This window comes from Amyelois transitella, chromosome 4 (genome assembly GCF_032362555.1).
Source record: "Amyelois transitella isolate CPQ chromosome 4, ilAmyTran1.1, whole genome shotgun sequence".
Classification (NCBI taxonomy): Eukaryota; Metazoa; Arthropoda; class Insecta; order Lepidoptera; family Pyralidae; genus Amyelois; species Amyelois transitella.
In genome coordinates this window covers 9,313,932-9,334,413 of record NC_083507.1, presented here as the reverse complement: position 1 = coordinate 9,334,413, position 20,482 = coordinate 9,313,932, and the positions used below count along the sequence as shown (strand labels likewise).

Here is a 20,482-nt window from a genome sequence, read left to right as displayed (position 1 = left end):
AGAAACTGTGTAGTGTGTATTCCGATAAATTAATTAAATATCTGTGAGACGTAACTTAAAATTCAGCCTATTTGCAATTTTACCAAGAATCCGCCTAAATTTTTTCAATATCAATACGATAAAGAATATTGAAAGGACTTAACAAGCAATTTAATCCTCAGCAATATTTACGTATAAGAATACTCGGGAGATCGTAGGGTTGCCATAAAAAGTACATAATAACAGGCCGCCCAGGGCGCCGCTCCCAGCCCTCCGAATGCGAGTTTACGACGCCGAGAAATTACCTTCGCACTTTTGTATCACAAATAAGAGGAACGATTGTACATCTGTCCGACTTGAAAACGATTTATTTTATCAATTTAGATTTATTTTATAAGTATATACATGTTTGCCAGTTGTTTGGGTTCTTGCATTTTAATTAGGTATAACATTAGAGAACCGAGCTAAGCATAGGCTCCTTTGAAGAATGTTTTGCACATACTTATGTGTAAACCTTCCATATATTGACTACTTAACAGTGAAAACTATACAGTATACAAAACCCGTTGCGTCGTATACAAGGAGAAAACTTAAAAACAGACAAAGGCGGAGGGCTACTTTGTGTTATGCTTACTACTAGTTAAAACATAAACTATATTTAGCTACTATGTTTTCTTCCTGGATTTAATGAAGAAAAGTGTTTTCTTTTTATCCAAGATATTCTTCACTCCTATGGGGAGGTACCTACTTTATTTTACACATATTAGGATATTTTTGTTTATTCATGTTATAAAGGCTAAAACTAAAATGATAGGTAGGTACACCACTTTCTCACATACTCTACTAACAAATAAACAGACATCATATTAATTTTATTAGTTCCAAGTAAAAAATCGTATCAGCATGAGCAGAGAAATCAATGAAACCCGACGATAAAACGGCAGGCTGTTTTGTATTCAGGCTATGTAGCATGCCATCATTTGTTTGCTCGCCCCGCGAACATTTTAGGTTCCTAAATATTTATTTCGTGTAGGGTGCTAATGCTTGTGTCGAACATCCCAAGAGCTTGTCCTTTAATTGGCATTTCCTGAAGGTTTTTCTTATACTTGCTTTACTTACTTAGGTACTTGTGCGTAAGTCTATGTCTATTACGCTTTTACTGCTAAACTGCTGGATCGATTTTATGTATGAAACGAACTCATTATCCGAGGTCAAAGATAGGTTACTTTATTTTATAATTTTTCCACAGGAATGAGAAAGGTGGCAATAGTTGAACGCGGAGGTTGAAGATATGATGTGCGTACCTATTTCGTATGCACCTCTTCATTTGTTTTGTCATATAAACAAAATGACAAAGCCACTGGCGTGTTTTTATTGTTTGATCGATAGATATCATCTTTAGCACCACAATAAATGTTCCAACATCTGATGTAGTTCTATTAATCTGTACCATTACGCCATCATCAGTTCTTTCTTCAAATATAACGCCGTATTTAGTTGACTGAAAGAGATCTCTAAGGGATAAGTTGGCCATTTACAAAACGCTACTCATCACCTCTTTTTAGGTACTCATCACCTCTTGTACGGGTCTCTCGACGAGATTGCACTCAGTTTAAAATGCGGACTACATTCGTGATAATGCGGAAATGCGGGTAAAGCTATCATCAAAATTCATGTCTCAATTTAGTCACGCTGTTAAATAAGCTCAGTATTTTTTTTTTCAATGGAATATTTTCTTGTACTTATAAGGTGTTGGTCTCGGCCTTCTTTCATTCTTGTTAAGATCTGATTAGATATTTTATGTATGGTCTGATCTTATAAATATTTATCTGTGAATTTCCCCGTAAAGACATAATGCAATCAGAAATCAGAAATTTTCATACCTTAAAGAAATAGCCGGAGTATTACTTCAGAATTTTAGAATCCAGAAAAGTTAGGTAAGTTAATACCTACATCAAAACAATGGAACAACTGTAAATATATCACGATATGTTTTACTAACATTCCTTTTCTGTACTCTTTACTCATTATTCTTTGACAAAACTGTACTCAAACTTGCAACTATCAAAATAACATTTAGGCTCTGTAATGGCGAAAATTACAGGCGATGGCGGCGTCATACTGAAACTTGAGAAATAACTTTGGCGGCGGCAATTAAGGTTCGAGCACGCTGTGACTACTCTCTACATTAACATGTCACTCAAGAATTCTGCTGCTGTAACTTTAACCACTTATTGAATACACACACACGTTTTACATCTAAGTATCATTTTTGAGGCAGACAAAGCTTAGAATCACAGATTCAAAAAGCACTTTTGGTGCCCAATGATGGATATCGAATTTATTATTATTAGCACAAAGGTTTTTCTTGCAGAAACATGGTCGTGACCCAGTGACAATTATCTTTACTATAAACGAGGAAACTGGCTGACTGACTGAATACACTAACAGACTAATATAAATTTTCTTAAAAAGATTTAGATTTTTCGTTTCGGACTGAAGGCATACCTATTCTACAATTATTAGTAAAAAATAGTTTCCATTAAATGTGAAGTTTAGTTTTTTACCTAGTAAAATAATGTAAAGGATCCAACATTGTAGAATATTGTCAAATAAATAAAGCGTACAGTTTGGAAATCTATCATATCTGTTTGATTTATGATCCTCCGAGGGTAATGTGACCAGTTCACGCACCAAATACTTGATATTGATAAAACAACATTGTTATGCATCGTAACATTAGAGACAATCGTAAAAAATATGATTGGGATTATAAAAGAAAATTTGAAAAATCATTTTATAATTTGGAGGTACGGAGGCCCTTAAAGGAATTATGTTTCAGATTGACAGGCTAATAAAACTTTGCGCTGTTCATAGTGTGACGCATTCTAAGTAAGTACTTACAAAGTTTATTCCTCTCTGTAAACAATTTAAACTATTAAATATCTACTTTGGCACGAGACAATTCTCACCAGTAGATACCATTCCTTTCCTCTTAGTCAATTTATCATTTCTATGTATAAGAAGTAACCAATAAAAGTCATATTATAACCACGTTACTCTAACTATGAGGAAAACCAAAAAAGTGAAAAGAGAAAATAAGACATTATTTATTATAATGCCTTGTCAACGTTCGTGGATAGACTTCCAAGAAGCTTGACATCTTTAAGTGCTACGACACTCCTGCCGCAATAATTAATGTGATAGCATACCATATTACCTTCAAATAGATATGTGTACTTAAACTAAAATCCGGTCGCTCACACAATAACTAATTAATTAGGGTAACAAAGCGAGGGAAGTACTCATTAACAAGGGTCATCCAGCCTCGGCCCACTGGACGCGTAACGTGTGGCGCAAGTGTCGCTTTATATTCAAATGATTGTCTTTTACCAGTACCTATTTTATATAGATATTTTCCCTGAAATCACCTTTCCATGAGGATTTATCTTTGCTTATAAAATGTTTTACGCATATAAAAGTACCTTTTCCTGGGCCTGTAAAAAAAAGTATGTAGACCATGGTATCGATAGAACCACAATGGAATCAACCTAGCTTTATATGTATCATTATTCTACCTACTACCGCACACGACAAATAGAAATACTATATAAAAGCAGCTCTTGTGTTTGGGCCGTCCGAAGGGGTGCGCTTGACCACATAATCTGATTACAGCCATAAGCGGCTTACACGGCAATTTGCGTCGCACTAAACGACCAGTTGCTGTAGTTACCGTCTCCTACGGCCATAGTTTCACTACACTGAGAGGATTACAGCTCTGAATTTCAGATACTTTCACTGATATAAGTATATTAACTGTATGAAGTAGAAAAATAAATCGAAATCTACAAAGTTGGTAATTAGGTGGGGACCAGAAAAATTAAACATATTTTTTAGGATGGCCTAACTAACAGACAACAAACAGCTTAAGCGGCTAGGTCAAAAACTTTAAATTCCTTATATGATCTTGGAGTGCACTAAGAGAAGATTTCCCGAAATTAACGCGGGAAAAGAATTTTATCGTACATATGCGGTATTTGCGGGCGCTCTATTGTATCATATTAAAAAAAAATCTTTCGACGTCTTCTGTACCTGAATCAGTATATTATAGAAGCATAGCTTAAATCAGTCAATATTTTAAACATTATAAGATGTCATTGATGTATCTTTAAGTTATTATTATCCTTTAAGCCCCATTTACTATGTATAAGTAGAAAGAAAGAAATAATACCTATGCCGTTCTCCCAAAATATAATACGCGCCGTAACTGTCGGCGCCCGCCCGCGTTCTTCCAGCGGCCTGGGCGGCTCGGCCCGTGGCAATCGCTTTTAGGGTTCCCAATCCCAACAAACTTATTCGAAGTCCCATAGCCCTAACGTATTTATTTATAGAAATAACTTCCTTTGTAGATATTTTATCTCCTGTATTTCCCTAAAAGTAAGAATATTGTTACTTTAAGGATGCATAATCAGTGTAATAAAATGGTATCGATGTGAAGTAACCACGTCATGGCTAAGCATGCAATGCAGGCTAATTCAAATATATGGCATCTGGACTTCACGCATCCAGGATCACATTGCGGCATCATGACCAAAACCGTGGTCTCAACCTCCAACATATTGTTTTCAGGTCAGTGTCTTCGCCGAGCACGAACAGCAAGAGCTCAAAGGGCAGAGAAACACTTTGCTTGATTTCAACGGCAGAGAAACCTGACTCCTCTTTAGTTTTGATTCGTACGAACAGGCGGTCATAATTCGCAGCCGTTAACTGTACCTACATAATTGCATATAGTGAAAACTGACTGCATGAAAGTTGGCAACCCCAGTCCAGACTGTCTGGCTCGGGACGGGGCTTGTCGCGCCCGGCGGTCTGGCTAAGAACCGAACTGTCTTATACTATCATCGTAGCAGTACAAATCCGAAAAGTAATCTCGTGATATCTCTATATTTGTTAGAGTTACCTTAATTTTCCTGCCACTGTTGGCAATCGGGCATAGCTGTACATGCCCATATGGTTGGGGGTACCCCCAACCAAGTTGACCAAGAACTAAGAATACTCCTTTTTGATGCCGTTCAATAACACAGTATATAATTTCAAAATAATTTATTGTCGACGGTCTTTATTTTATGACTTTACAATTAAAATTACCTTTAGTTAACCTGAAGCTGAAATTATAATATGTGTAAATTTTAACTTGTTACTATTATTATTGCCTAAGCTAGAAAGTTTCGTGAAAATCCGTTCAGTAGTTTTTGCATGAAAGAGTAACAAACACACATACTTACAAACTTTCGCATTTATAATATTAGTGAGATATTATAAATACATATTAAATAAACAAATAGATAATTGACCACGATATCATGTAACGCGATCACTGGGTATTTTTTTTTTATTTGAACATACAAAAATATCACACAGTTGAAATAAAGACACCACCTCCTTTCTAAAGTCGGTTGAAAATTTGGCAAATTATGCCGCTTTGTCATACAAAACTTCGAATATTACTGATTCATTTTAGGGAGTTATAAGCTCGCCGCTCTAAGTGAATTTTCCGTTCATTAGAAGGCTTAACGAAGTGGAAATGTGGTCTGAAAACCTCTCTGCGCGGCCAGCCGGTAATAAATTGTTAATTTATAATTATTTGCTTTATAATTAAAAGCTTCCATGCTAGTCCGGTTGCAAAAACATAGTGTGTGCTACTTGCTTCTCTACCAGTGCAAATTGTAAAAAACTATCAAGGAAAAGGGTTTTTAAACTGGCACTATTTGATGATAATTTAAACCATATAGTTGAACGTGGCCTTGCTGTCTTTTCGAGGCTGTTGGCGTTCCCTGTAATAGATAAAATACATACATACGTCAGTCACGTTCAAAGACTGAAAAGCCACGTTGAGCTTGTATGGCTTAATGCTGGACTTGAGATTCAAATAGTGTCAGCTTGCTAGCTCTAGAAATAGAAGAAACGGATAAAGACTTAATTTTATAATGTTCACATATCGCAGCAATCACGTGACTCAGACATCAAGTATCTCAGACATCTCGTGTCTCGGTAATCACCTGTCTCAGACATCAAGTGACTGAGACATCAAGCGACTCAGACATAAGTGACTTAGACATCAAGTGACTCAGACATCAAGTGACTCAGACATCTAGCGACTCAGACATCGTGTGTAGCGATTATCACGTGGCTCGGTCAACACGTATCTCATTATAGCAACTTGCGAATTATGTTAAGAAAAATACGATTTACAAAATAAACATATATTAGATGCTATTTATACAATACACTAACTTAAAATATATTCGATGGAAAAAATGTGAAAAGAAACAAAAAACTATCGAACAAAAACGCAACGAAATCCATTCTCAGACAGACAGACTCCGCGATTTCAAATTGCCGGGCGCTAGGTATTCTATTAGGAGACAGGACCGTATTCTAGGGGCTGGACTCAGCAGAAACTTAAATACGATATAATTTACAAATAATAAAAATCTTTAAATATTCATTATAATACCAATTTTAAACTTAACCTAATACCCGCTACATCATCACTGGTATCTCAGGGAAATAGGCGAGATGGTTTAGCACAACCTCTACTTAGTTCCATAGATATCTAGGATACCTACTTATTTCATCATTCATCTGCAAATAGAAAAATACCGTTCTTATTGGGAAATGGGTAGGAAATTAATTTTCACCGCAACGGAACAGCGGCGATGACTGGCTATGGGCTGTTAAATTATGTGACAGCGTACACTCCGGAACATTTTTTAAGTATTAGCTGTTACCCGTGACTTCGTTTGCGTAGAAGAGTTTGTCATGGTGCTATTCTTGTTACTATATCTATCCATATTCTATCCAGCCGGTAGCCGGTAAACACGGGGTAAAAAATTCAAATTCTGTTTGTTTTTTGGATTGCAATGTTGACTTGCATCTTCTTCTTAAGCTATAAAGCTCATTTGCACATTATAATTTTCTATGCTGACGATGGAACCCAGAACCGCTCTTATTTGAAAAGTATAAACCTCCTCCAGCCCGTATATTACGAATTAAGGAAACGCTAACAAATACCAGCTAAGTGGCTTAGATGAAGTAATTTCATAGGTAATACTGTAACTCTAGACGAAAGCCGAGTAGGTAGGTATACATATGTGTATCTCTACGCCACAATATACAACAACCAATAATAATCGCGCAAGCAAAGATTTCATTAGGCATATATAGAACCTCCGACAAAAACATCGTCGAAGCTGCGGTTCCCCCGGCATAACACCTAACCTGGCGGAAGACCTTCCCTTTGTAGCGGTCGAGCCAGAACTATCGCTCCCGCTACAATGGTGACCCCGACGTGATTGGGAGCAACCTTCTTCGTAGGTAGATTAGGTTAAATTACCAGCTCTGTAAAGCAAAAAGTGTGAAACAACTGAGAGGCAATCCAATGTTACAATAGATAGAAAGAAAGAGAGAAAATAACTGGCTGGATTGTTGATTGTAATAAACTTATGTAACAAGCTGTCGCCGACAACTAGGTACTTATCTAAATTGAATCTCTTGGTCCTTGCGGCGGACTTTTCCAGACGAATAACGGAGGTTCTGTAGAGTAGGTAGGTATTATTTATTTTATTCTATAGGTTATTTTTAGTTATTTTTTATATTATATCAAGTCTTAATTTAAGGTCTTAGCTTAAGTAGACAGAACCAACAGTTTCGAAGACTAAAGGCCATGCGTTCAACTGGATTGATAAAAATTCAGATGATGAGGTTGCTAATCCTGCGCCTAAAATAAGACTATACACTCGTTCTGTTGATCTATTTTACCATATGACGAGTAGCAGCTTATTCTTTGCTACCTAGACTTAATCATAAAATGTTTTGATTTCACGAACTTCTTAAAAGTAATTGCATTTGTTTAAAATGGATGGGTTAAATTAAAACAAAAGATTAAAATAACTATGACAACAACTTTAATTAGCATTATAAATAAATCATTAATAAACCAATTTGTTATATAGCACGATACATATTGTACATAAAAACCACAAGTGCTTCACGTTAAAATGACCTGGCCTCTGAAATAATAATCAGCTCCAATTTGTATAACAAATGTGTATATTATGAGATAATATTGTCCTATATTATTGTCACTGCAATCAATACCATCACATTACAAATAATTTTCAATGATGTTGTTGACGTCACATCAGCGAAGTAAATTTATAAGATTTCAGTGATATTTTAATTTGTATTAACTGATGTCAGGTACCAGGCCATTTTAATAACAAAAATATCCATCAGATCAATCAAATACTTAGAATATCAGTAACTAATCCAGCAGCAATCGTGACGCCTGAAACACGCAACATGACGCGCCCCAGCTCTTTGACATCCTTATAGCGCTCTACACAGATTGGACGACACACTTCTATGTCAACAACAGCTACCGAGTTATTTCCTAAACAACGTGGCTTCTTCTTGATCAGCTCTCCTGTACTTTTATTCAACAAAGCCTTCAATTTAACAATATTAGCTGACTCCACTAATGACTGGTGGTGAATCAAAACTGGGTAGCCTTTAGTTATAGGTACTTTGACATTAAATACAACTATCCTAGCTTCAAAGCGAGTAGTAACAGGCACCTGTTGTACTGGATCACTTAATACATATCCAACAGAAACATTCTGCATGTCCACTCCAGACAGTGTGACAGTGACTTGGTCACCTGCAAAAGCAATATTATTGGGCATGTCATTGATAGCTATGCTTCGAGCTTCTGCCACCTCCTTTGTGGGACACACTAAAATCTTGTCCCCCTTACTGAGTATTCCATTTTCAATACGACCAGAAACGCAGAAACCTGAACCAGTACCTTTAAACACATCATTGACTGATAGTCTCAGGGGTTTAGAGACTGGTCTGTCTGGGACATTAAAATTATCAATTACTTCTAAAAGGCAAGGTCCATTGTACCACTTTAATAGCTCTGGCTCTGCAGGAGCTTTCACCAAATTTTCACCAGTCAAGCCTGAACAAGGTACATATGTCACATCAGAATCTTTGAACCCTGCCTGTTTTAAGAACAGTTTCAGTTTCTTGATTATCTCATTAAATCTATCCTGTGACCAGTTTGTTGTGTCCAGCTTATTGACCGCAACAGCCAACTGATTGACACCTAAGGATCTCACAAGGAGAGCATGTTCTCGTGTCTGCCCACCAAATTCAAAGCCAGATTCAAACTCTCCTCTGGTGGCATCAACCACTAGAAGGGCAACATCAGCTTGTCCTGCCCCTGTTATCATATTAGGAATAAAATCAGCATGTCCTGGAGCATCAAGAATTATTACTTTCTTAGTCTTTGTTTCAAACTGGGCTCGACCAACATCCATAGTTATGCCCCTGATTCGCTCCTCTCCAGTTTCATCTAACACCCATGCATACATGAAACTTTGTTTTCCAAGTTTTTTACTCTCCTGTTCATATTTGTGCATAGTTCTTTGAGTTACCTCACCAAGATCACACAACAACCGCCCCATTAGAGTAGATTTACCAGCATCAACATGGCCTATTACTACAATGTATAAATGATCCTTATCAGAGCCTCTTTCATTAGAATACTGTACATTGGGATCTATTTTGTTCTCTTTCAATTTAGCTGGCTTGATTTCATCTTGATCAAATTTTGGTGTCAAAACTCTTTCCGCTGGAGATTGGTCACGAGGAGTGTTGGGTTGACTACTAGAGCTTACACTGTTGTCCACCTTGAATCCCTTGATAATTGCACCACTGCCACTAGGTTCTAATTTTGAAGCAATAACTTTGGGAGTTGTATCTTTTGTTGATATGACAGGAGCTTTTATAGTATCTATAGTAACAATAGGCAGGGGTTTGATTGACTCTGCTTCGACTGTTTTCGGTGTCTTATTATTGATATTTAAGATATCATCTAAGGCTTTAGTAACGTCGAATTTATGTTTAAGCACGGATTGTATGAGTATGTTTTCGGAAAATGTATCACCTAGAACATTTCGCAGCTCATCTAAACAAGACATTAGCTTTGCTTCTTCATCTTCTTCGAGATTGAGGCTGCGCAGATCTACCGAATCGCGGCGATCAAGGATTGGATGCTGAGCGTCAGGAACCTCGTCCTCCACTTCTTCTTGAATGTTGTCATGGCTTTCCATAAAGTTTGATATCGCCTGCTGGTTCTGAGAACGATCGTAAATCCATTGTGCGGTGTCACTCGGGGATAAACATGAATCTTCTTCCACTGAATGCCCGTAAACATCGTCATAGTCGTAATCGTCAGAGTATTTTCGATTCCTCACATTGCGATGACGGGCCATTTTTTATCCGAAATGCCCCTCTTTGGAAGTATCGTATATTCTAACACTCACTTATATACCATACCATATTGAAGTTATTTTGTGCCAATTCCTAAAATTTTTACAGATTGTTATTCACAGTATACTGCATTGCACAGGTACCTACTTTTTGACGTAAAAATATGCCGTCGTGACTTTGATGTTTTGACATTTTGTGTTTACGTTATATTTTTGATTTGACTCCAATGATTGTACCGTTATTCACTTTAACAACACATAATTGTTAATCTTTTAGGAACATTATTGAAGAACAATATTAGTCAAAAGAACATTTACTTTTTAACAATTGTGAATATCAACTAAATAGTCAAATAACTTCATCAGGGAGTGCTTTACCCTTATTAAAAATCTTACTAATAATACGATCTCTGCTCGTTTTTTGCGTGGAAATGTTTCCTGCAGTAATAGCTGTCAATGTCACTTAATAATCTTGCTATATTTTTTTTGTCAATTGCTTTGTGAATTGGAAATGATTCGTGATCGTGAAAATTGAAATTGAATTACAGATTTTACGCCTTTAATTTAAACATCAAAGTGTTTCTTTATGCAAATAAGTTTATTGAAGTAATATACAGATTTAAACTAAAGTTGTCAATATCCTCATACAACTCTATTATTAATAACAAGGTGATTAACTTTTAAAACCACCAGGCAACTTTCACAAAGTTAAAATGAAGAAAAAGGTAAATCCTTTTTATATATGTATAATGCTCTTATATCTCATTATTTTAAATGTTTCGTGTCACGTGGGGCTTTTTTGTCATTTCAGGTACTTTTAATGGGTAAAAGTGGCTCAGGGAAAACAAGCATGAGATCCATAATATTTGCCAACTACATAGCAAGAGATACTCGACGTTTAGGAGCTACAAGTAAGTTCTGTTAACATCTTTCTTCGCAGCTTCGTTTTGTTTAAACATCAAGTGAAAAGAGTAGGCATTCAATAAAATGTTTTGATTTAATGCTTAAATACTAATTAGCTGCAAATAGGTATATTCATTGATGTGTGATGATATTTATGACTGTATGATTATAATTTTGGCAGTTGATGTTGAACATTCACATGTCCGCTTCCTGGGTAACCTTGTCCTCAATTTGTGGGACTGTGGAGGTCAAGAGGCCTTCATGGAGAACTACTTTGCATCCCAGAGAGACAATATATTCAGGAATGTGGAGGTTCTCATTTACGTGTTTGATGTTGAAAGCAGAGAGATGGAGAAGGATATGCACTATTACCAGTCATGTTTGGAAGCCATTTTACAGGTTTGTTGATACCATTTACTTACATCTTTGCCTCTGATAAATTAGGTCTTGCACTACTTTCATGCTAAATTTCATAAAAATTAGATGATGAGTCATGAAAGATCAAGGCACCACAGATGTGATAACATATTTATGATAATTTGTTCAGTTCGAGAGCACCTACAGATACTATAAGTATGCATTCGTCCAATGAAGAAAGTACAAATTCCATGTTGCAATCTCATTTCTCAAATTTCATAAATTCTTCATAGGTTAATAGTATGAAATTAGGAAAAGTAGAAGTGTTACATTTTACAAATAAACCTTATATCCCCATGCTCTTCAATCACCTATGTTTTAGTCTTTTAAGAGGCAGAACTTTTAATATGCTTTTTTTATAGAATTCTCCTGAAGCCCGCATATTCTGTCTGGTGCACAAAATGGACTTGGCTCCAGAGGAACAGAGAGATGAGATCTTCCGAGAAAGGGAAGAGGATCTCAAACGGCTGTCCAAACCATTGGAATGCACTTGCTTCAGAACCAGTATATGGGATGAAACTTTATACAAGTAAGATAATAAATTTTTAATATCACCTCTTTCTATATTTTAACCATTGTAACACAATCCTATTTTGAACAAATCAATTTATTATATAGTATTGTTTCTATTGTTGGCTTAGAATCTGTATAACATAACCATATTAATGATAAACTGAGTCATGTGTGCTCGTGTAAATTAATACAAACATAATTTATTGTCTGATAAGTGAATAGTCAAGGCACATATAATATTGTGTTATCTAATTATTATTAAAACAAAAGATTTAGCCTTAGGAATGGAATATGACATTTAGAAATAAGGGAATATAGATAGACGGCATTAAATTGAGCATTAATGGGAAGTAATAGTAGCAAATTGTGCCCATTGGTTCATATTCAAAGGTTGTGGATGTCAGGTAGGGTCCCTTCATGTAAAAACCTAACTGAGCCAATCCTGGATCATAATTAAATGGCGCATCCTGGACTCTTCTTCAGATGGGGATGAATGAGGATGTAACAATAATAACTTCTTTCATTCATCATATGGTAATTGGTTTTAATTTTGACACTTATTTTTATTATTTTCTTTACATTATACATCTTTTTTACAGGGCGTGGTCAAGTATAGTGTACAAGTTAATACCTAATGTTAAGGCACTAGAATCTTCATTAAGACAATTTGCATCGATAGTTGATGCAGATGAGGTAATGTAACACATTCATTTATACATTTACCTTTTTTTTAATTTCCTGGTATCTTTATATTCAATTAACAGTTAACAAACAAACCAATAAATTTTCAGATAAAAGTTCCCTATCCTTTCTATGTAAAGCTATTTAAATATAACTAATAAACCAGATAGAAATATGTCCTTCCATGATGGCGCGAAGGCTGGTAGCGAAGGAAAACCATAGTGTGTGCCAGTTGTTAAGGTTCCCAATACTTTTGGACTAAAGACTAGCAACCTATCACTATCTGAACCTCAAAACCAGTCTATTCGAGTCTGTCGGCTCTATGTTGTCAGCCATTTAGAAGAGGGGGTGAGTAATGCAGAACTAAAAGGGCACTAAAGAAATATTGTAGGGAGTCAAGAAATGTGCGCTATTACAGAATAAACGCGAGAGTAGCGCACTGGTCCTATGATTCGGCTTGTATAACCACGGAGAATAGAGGAGGTAGAATCACGGGTGACGGTGCGATAGTGACGGCTCTGTCTACCGCTCGTAGAAACTTCACCATCCTAAACAATTTCCAGGTACTCCTGTTCGAGCGCGCGACTTTCCTCGTGGTGTCTCACTGCCAGAGGCGGCCGCATCGTGACGCCCACCGCTTCGAGAAGGTCTCCAACATCGTGAAACAGTTCAAGCTGTCCTGCTCAAAGCTGGCTGCGCAGTTCCAGAGCATGGAGGTTACGCTTGCTTATTTACTATCGAAAATTTTGAAATTAAAACATGAAATTAATAAATATCTGTCTGTGGTCAAATCGTCTTCGCATATCATCATCCTCTTTCTTCCCTCACATCGTACGCCAGTACGATCATGATTTGACTCTTGGGGATCACTTATGGACGTTAACAGAGAAACGCAGTTCGGATCTAAAACAATGAAACTCCCGATAAAATACTTGTACATTGTTGTTCACATTGTCAAACTTCTGTTCTTAACTTGCAGGTGCGCAACAGTGTTTTCGCTGCGTTCATAGACGGGTTCACGAGCAACACTTACGTCATGGTCGAGATGTCAGACCCCAAGATACCCTCCGAAGCAACCCTGATCAACATCAGAAACGCGCGGAAACACTTCGAGAAACTAGAGAAAGTCTCATCAACCGCCTCACTAAACTACGAGTGAAATATGTAGTTAATTTACGAGTGAACACGTCACCTCTGCGAGTGATTTTGTCACTAAAATACGAGTGGACACCTCACTTCTGCAAGTGATCACGTCACTTAAAAACAAGTGAATATGTCGCTTAAAGGCGAGTAAGTAAACAAGCACTAAAAACGAGTGAACATATCACTTAGCTTCACTCGTAGCTTATTATAATAGGTAATTTTGTACGAAACATAACAAGAGCGAATTCTTGCCCGAAGGCACTTTAGCGTTTTAGGTAATTTCAGATTACAGAGAGTGCAATTTAGACATCAAATGTCATGATTTAGTAAGAATTGGTTCTTACGGGTAATAAGTAATCCTTGAATTTTTGTACCCAATTATTATCACAACTCAGCATATTTTAGTTGATAAGTGAGTACAGCTTTTACAGGGTTACTTGTAAATGTTAACTACCTCGCATAGCTGTAGATATAATACTATAAATTTTGTTCCCTGAGTTTTGACATAATCAGAAACTGAATACATTAATTAAACATGAGTTTGATTGTACTGTAATGTCGGGACATTTGCAAGTCTGTTCATACAAGCGACGACGAGACGATGCGCTACGCGTAGAGTTAGGAACATACCAACGTATAATTGAATTGATTTTTATTTTTATATGAAAGTAAAATGTTTTTGCTTTTGATATATCATCTATCTAGTCTTGCGAATTTGTTGATGTTTTACAAGTAAACCTGTACAAATAGATTTTCGGAAGTGGTTGAAGAGTGAAATGTTTATATTTTGATGTGTATAATTGTATCAATTGAAGAGTCGTTCTAGTTTAAAAAAATACGTTTCAAACGACTATTTTGTATTACCGTCTATGCCTTAGTAATGCAGTAAATACGTGATAGCGATATAAAATACTCGTTTGACCATTTATTCTGATTAATTATAATAAAAAATACTTTATTATATTTTAGTTACTTATAAAGACGGAATATTAGGCTATATTTTACTCACAAAATTGTATGTCAGTCCGATTCCGAGAACAATTATAGAAACAGTGTTAATAGATATAGTCAAACATTATAAAACGAAATAATAGGAAAGTACTCGTATGAAGAATGATACTCCAGGATTTATAAATAAAAAAAATTAAAAATACTGCCCAACCATTAAATCCGATCAGCATATTTGACGAAAAAATAAACTTATTGCGCCGCCGTCTCACCAGCACAATGTATAGCCATGGGTTATACTATAAAGAAAAGTTTTCTTAGTAGCTAAGCTATATTCTCCCTTTACATGAGGTTAGATTCACTCAAACATGTCAAAATGTTATGCTTCGAAGAAGTTGTTCATTATTAATTCTGAGACGGCAATAGATAAAGCCAAATTGGAAGAGGGAAGCATTCACGTCTTTTGGCTTGCTGTCCACTAGCGTAACAGAAAGCCCAAATCCTGATATATTTCTGTTTCTACTGTCTGTGATGATCATACCATAAGCTTAACGATTTCACATTTTTTTTAAAAACGCTATTGCTCCACATAAAATTTTCGCGTTATGTTATTTTAGACTAAGATTAAAGTTATTTACATTAAACATTGTAACTTTGTAGGTTTATTATAAGACAATATGCATGCGCTTGTTAAATATTTGCATGAATGTATATTTGAGGAAATCCTACTTAGATGAATTTCATCATCGTGTGTATTAGCAGTATCAGGTCTTTGAAAATCATAAATATGTTCTTTTAACTCTTCAATTCCCATGATCAAATAAGTGAAAATATTATCATTGTTTTTGTATAACATAACCTATTTTGTGTTTCTATAAGCCTAAAAAAATAAAAAATAAATGTAGACTACCCCCTTATATTTTTTTCGGGGGGGTCACCTACAGGTGACACTGGGCATAGTGTAATTAACATTTTTTCTTACAGTAGAAAGAAAACATCTGGTTTTATAACAAAATGTATTTATAAAATGAAAAAATAAACTTATTTATTGTAAAAGCTATACCAACACTTTAGATGTAAACCAATATTGCACTTGGCACACATTTTTCTAGTGCGTTGGTGACAATAACCACATCTTCGTTGAGAGCAGTCAACTTCCGAGTGATCGTCCGCACTTCCTGCACTCCTCATTTCGGCAGGCACCCTCATCTGCATAGGAACACCACAAGCTGAATTACGGCTCGGAGATTGCCATGTTTTTGCAGATATATAGTTGCCACATTTCGCCGAAAATCGCAGTAGGTCCAGTTATTTTCTGATCGTCTTTTTATCAGCCATGCATTTTGACAAGCTGCATCTAATCCAAAAGCAAAGAGAGGGAACCACCACTTTTTACCACGAAGAGATACTCTAATGGAGTCAACGTTTTCGTCAAAACGGTCTACCCCACCCATATACTTATTGTACATCTTGATGATGGCTGGGCAGTCGACTTGAATTTTTGCACGTTTTTTGTCCACAAATCCAATCCGATCCAGTTTTGTTGCAGCAATTTCATCTAACGTCAACCTGTAACACGCATGCAAGCATTCAAACAAAAGCAACAAAAAGCAATAAGCCTAAATGCAAAAAATAGCTGAGTTATTACTTTGAATGAATTCAGATAGTTTCTGTATGTATAGTTACTATAATGCCCAGTGTCACCCACAAGTGACACCCCACATATACAAAGATATATCAATAATGCTATAGGTTATTTTTATTATAAAATACATTTTTATAACAGCTAATATATTCATGAAATACATATAAAAAGAAAAGATATCAATACTTACGGTCTAGGCATATTTCTTTCACTTTTTATCGCACGAAGTCACAAAAACTAGAACAGGTCGAATTACGCGCGAAACAAATGAATGAATTTAACAGATGACTTTAGGTTAGTGTTGTCAGAAAAAAAAAGTAAATAATATAATTCAATAGCTTTACTATTATAGTGGTAGAATTAAAAATTAAAAATAGTATGTATTAAAAAAAAATATCAAACTTGTGTCACCTACAAGTGACACTGGGAATTGAAGAGTTAACCTCAGAACCATGATAAAAAATTATTTAATTTCAATGGATTCGATGACAGTTTCCTGAATTCTTAGAGTAAAAATTATTAAAGTTGATATAATTTTAAATTTCCAAGTATTCCTGAATTCCCAAGAATAATAATTATTTTGAATAAGTAAAAGTTAGTATATGTAAACGTTATACCTATTGTGCGTTTTAAACGTGCTTTTGTTACTTGCTTATTTTGAAACTTTATTCTTAATTTAAATTCCATTTTTTGGTACAAAAATATGTAACTAAGTGTTTTAATTTACTCAGATTTACATGGCTCTAATGAATAATACTGTGATGGGTACGATTTTGAACAAATGTCGCGCTGTCCCGTACACCCTAAAATAACACAATCAAATTCAAAATTCACTTTTCATCTCCGATATAAAGACATGTTGGATCAAACTATTTGGGAAGGTAATATTGGAGGTTAAAAAATAAATTTCAAAATGTTCTACTCTGAAAATTTTTGGTTTATATTAAAAAAATTATATGATCCACTGCCAGGATATCCTTACCCGTTCAGTCAGATCAGTCTATATTCCTTTTATTATCCCTTATAATGTAGGTACCTACCCATTTACTCGTCACACAGTCATTATATGCTAGACAAGTATTGCTAAACAGCGCAGTTTGGTTAAAATCGTACAATATTGCCTAAATGTAGGTATATTCGAGTTGCCAATTAGAAAATGGCTTTTATGTTAAGTCTTAAACATGTTTGAATGGTATTTGTGTTATTTGGTTTATATTTCATTTATGACGTCACACAAAGACTATAGGATTTTATTTCTAAAATATATTAATTTATGTTTCGTAGCTCGTTATTACATTTTTTTTCTCCTAATACTTAGTTTTAAAGAAACTTGAATAAATTTCTATTCATTTTCTAAAGACACAAGTAACTAGAGAACTACACCACTTCAAATGAAAAATTGGTCAAATTTAGCGAACACTTTATAATATTGTCGCTACTGTGAAAATCATATTATGTTATATCGGCACTTTCATAAGGGACTTCAACTATTTTTCATGGATTGGAGAGCGTAATTAAACAGACAACTCAGAGAATAAGTAAGTCCCTTTCCCGGAGAGTGGGCAGAGACTACACTTACTTTCCACTTGCCGCGATCCCTGTATATTTCTTTCGTTTCATGCACATTTATAACGCTCTTCATGCAAGCTCGTCGATTTCAGGTACATTTAACCTGACCTTCTGGCAGAACGTACCGATTTCAATAATATAACATGATCCTATACCTACACGTGTAGATGGGCCAACTATTTTAAATGCGTTTTTGACTTGTGTGGTTTATATCTTTTGTTAGGTCCAGTGGTTTATGTGTGAAAACACTACAGACAAAACAAATTTTGTCTTTATAGTATTAGTAGGTATAGATAACTGCAACACTTAATACAAGGAAACATTTACAATAACTTGGTGATGTCATATCTCAATTGAATCTGACTGGATTGATTTACACAATACCCACATATCGTGACGACATATAAGATAAACCAAACGTCTTGGTAGACTGACCTAAGCACTATAGTAGATAATCAACTTTAACAACTTGCACAACCTTTCTCAGTGATCAAACAATAATTTTTATATGTAAGTAGGTTTGTTGTGTTATATTTCTGGCTGAATGAATTTTGGACTTCGTGTCGGTTATCATTTTCGTTATCAGTGAGTATGAATGTTGTTTCGGTAACCTTGTATTAAAACTATCTATTGATTTAGCTAATGAAGACTTAATGTTTTTTTTATGTTTTATCTTCCAACCAGGTTAACTTTGTCATTTTAGATAAGAGTAGGTACCTCGTTGACGAAACAAGAGTTCTTATTTAAATTTGAAATTTACAGCACAAAATTATTAAATTGGGTAAAATACATACATATAACCACGCCTTGAATACGGTTGGATAGACAGCGGATTTAACCAATTACTAAATGGATTACTTAACTGCCTACTTGGGTTTCAATATTTTCATATACGCTGTTAAAAATTGTAAATACCAACTGAGATCTATTTCAGGTACCAAAAAAAATATGACGCAGAATAACCGTGATAAGCCCACATTCGACTATCATGAGGAAACACATGGCGAGAAATTGTTGCGCAAAGCTAAAGAATCTCCGTTTATGATTATTGGTTAGTACCTAGATAAAAAAATAATGATCAATACTAATATCTATAAGTGAGAAAGTGTGTGGATAGTCCGTCTTTCACCTCAAAACTACTAAACCGATCTTCATGAAATGTTGTATTCATATAGTGTGGAGTACGGAAGAGGGCGTATTTCACACGCGGGCGGAACCGCAGGCGAAAGCTACTATAATTATGGTACTAAGTAAGTTAAGTCTTTTCACCCTTTTAAGAAGTGCCTACCTGTTATTTTCACTGGGATGCCTACACACACAATAATCTACATATGTAAATCTTAGGCTTATCAGATCGCAGATCCTTCACATTCTGAGCAAAGTGGCCGGTCATCGCAAGATATGTATGAAAATTTGTTTTCTAGCGCTGACGGGTCTCGCAACAGCTGTCGGTTTTGGTGCCTACACATACAGAAAGCGCGGTGCAATGAGCACCAGTGTCTTCCTCATGCAGTTCCGCGTCATCTCACAAGGCATCGCCGTGGGAGCCCTGACTGCGGGCATGGCGTATACTCTCTACAACAATCATTTTAACAAACCAGCAGCAGTGCCGAAGTCAAACGAACACTAGGTGTTCATGTGGTATTAAATCTGTGACGCGCTTCGTCAAGCTAATTAGAAATCGGTCAAAAGATTGTATAGTTCTTTACTAAAAAAACATAGTACGTGATAATTTCACCAATGTCCCTTTGTTTACAACGTCCGGTGTTTCAACGGTGGTGTTGGCGGGATATTTCGTTTTGCAGTCTATTCTTCTCCTGGCGATGATCCCGTTTAGACATATAACCTTCGATCAAGTATAAAAAAATATATACTTGATCGAAGGGTCAAACACTTCTCTGGGGGTGGTGGTACTCTAAAGTTCCGGGAACCACACGGCAAATCAGTATTGCTGTGTTGTGCCTGGTTTTCACCTTATTTAGTGATATGATGAAAAATAAATATAGATATCGTAACTTTGCAGTGGAGATAAATTCTGTAACATTGCTTTTTTTTACTAGAATTATAAAAGAATGTGAAAGGTACCTAAATTACATATATTTTCTAAAATCTGATATTTGCCATAACAAATCGCAAAGCATTCTCGTCTTCTTCCTCCTGACTTTAGTCCCGGTTGCATCCTCACCTCTGGAGAGGACCCCAGGGTATGCCTTTGACCATGGATCCTAGATTGGGTGAACCAGCTTTTTACACAAAGCGACTCCCATCTGGCCTCCGCAACCTTTACAGGTAAACCTCACCCAAATTGGATCTGTGGTTACACATCCTGAATCTGCAGTTTCCT

General features: G+C 35.8%; 3 protein-coding genes across 3 annotated transcripts; 2 read left to right on the top strand and 1 right to left on the bottom strand.

Moving 5' to 3' along the window:
• Nucleotides 1-7,923: 7,923 nt before the first annotated feature.
• LOC106139288 (protein HBS1) lies at nt 7,924-10,490 on the bottom strand. The gene has a single exon (XM_013340701.2). It carries the CDS (start codon nt 10,320-10,322, stop codon nt 8,283-8,285), a length of 2,040 nt encoding a protein of 679 aa, XP_013196155.2. The 5' UTR covers nt 10,323-10,490; the 3' UTR covers nt 7,924-8,282.
• Nucleotides 10,491-10,826: 336 nt separating this feature from the next.
• Nucleotides 10,827-15,718, top strand: LOC106139289 (ras-related GTP-binding protein A). The gene is made up of 7 exons (XM_013340702.2): nt 10,827-11,044; nt 11,131-11,230; nt 11,404-11,621; nt 12,002-12,168; nt 12,752-12,845; nt 13,397-13,549; nt 13,813-15,718. Exons 1-7 carry the CDS (start codon nt 11,033-11,035, stop codon nt 13,990-13,992), a joined length of 924 nt encoding a protein of 307 aa, XP_013196156.1. The 5' UTR covers nt 10,827-11,032; the 3' UTR covers nt 13,993-15,718.
• Nucleotides 15,719-17,425: 1,707 nt separating this feature from the next.
• Nucleotides 17,426-19,768, top strand: LOC106139278 (HIG1 domain family member 1A, mitochondrial). Its single transcript, XM_013340689.1, has 3 exons — nt 17,426-17,450; nt 19,073-19,189; nt 19,563-19,768. The coding sequence occupies exons 1-3, from the start codon at nt 17,426-17,428 to the stop codon at nt 19,766-19,768; spliced, it is 348 nt and encodes a 115-aa protein (XP_013196143.1).
• The last annotated feature ends 714 nt before the right edge of the window (nt 19,769-20,482 follow it).

What these genes read in the sequence shown, in the direction of transcription:
- LOC106139288 (XM_013340701.2), bottom strand. Translation starts at nt 10,322, where the DNA reads ATGGCCCGTCATCGCAATGTGAGGAATCGAAAATACTCTGACGATTAC.
- LOC106139289 (XM_013340702.2), top strand. An exon ending in TGGGATGAAACTTTATACAA is followed by an intron (nt 12,169 to 12,751) that starts GTAAGATAATAA and finishes TCTTTTTTACAG; the next exon opens with GGCGTGGTCAAGTATAGTGT. An exon ending in CGCAGTTCCAGAGCATGGAG is followed by an intron (nt 13,550 to 13,812) that starts GTTACGCTTGCT and finishes CTTAACTTGCAG; the next exon opens with GTGCGCAACAGTGTTTTCGC.
- LOC106139278 (XM_013340689.1), top strand. Translation starts at nt 17,426, where the DNA reads ATGTTGGATCAAACTATTTGGGAAG. An exon ending in GGATCAAACTATTTGGGAAG is followed by an intron (nt 17,451 to 19,072) that starts GTAATATTGGAG and finishes GATCTATTTCAG; the next exon opens with GTACCAAAAAAAATATGACG. An exon ending in ATCTCCGTTTATGATTATTG is followed by an intron (nt 19,190 to 19,562) that starts GTTAGTACCTAG and finishes TTTGTTTTCTAG; the next exon opens with CGCTGACGGGTCTCGCAACA.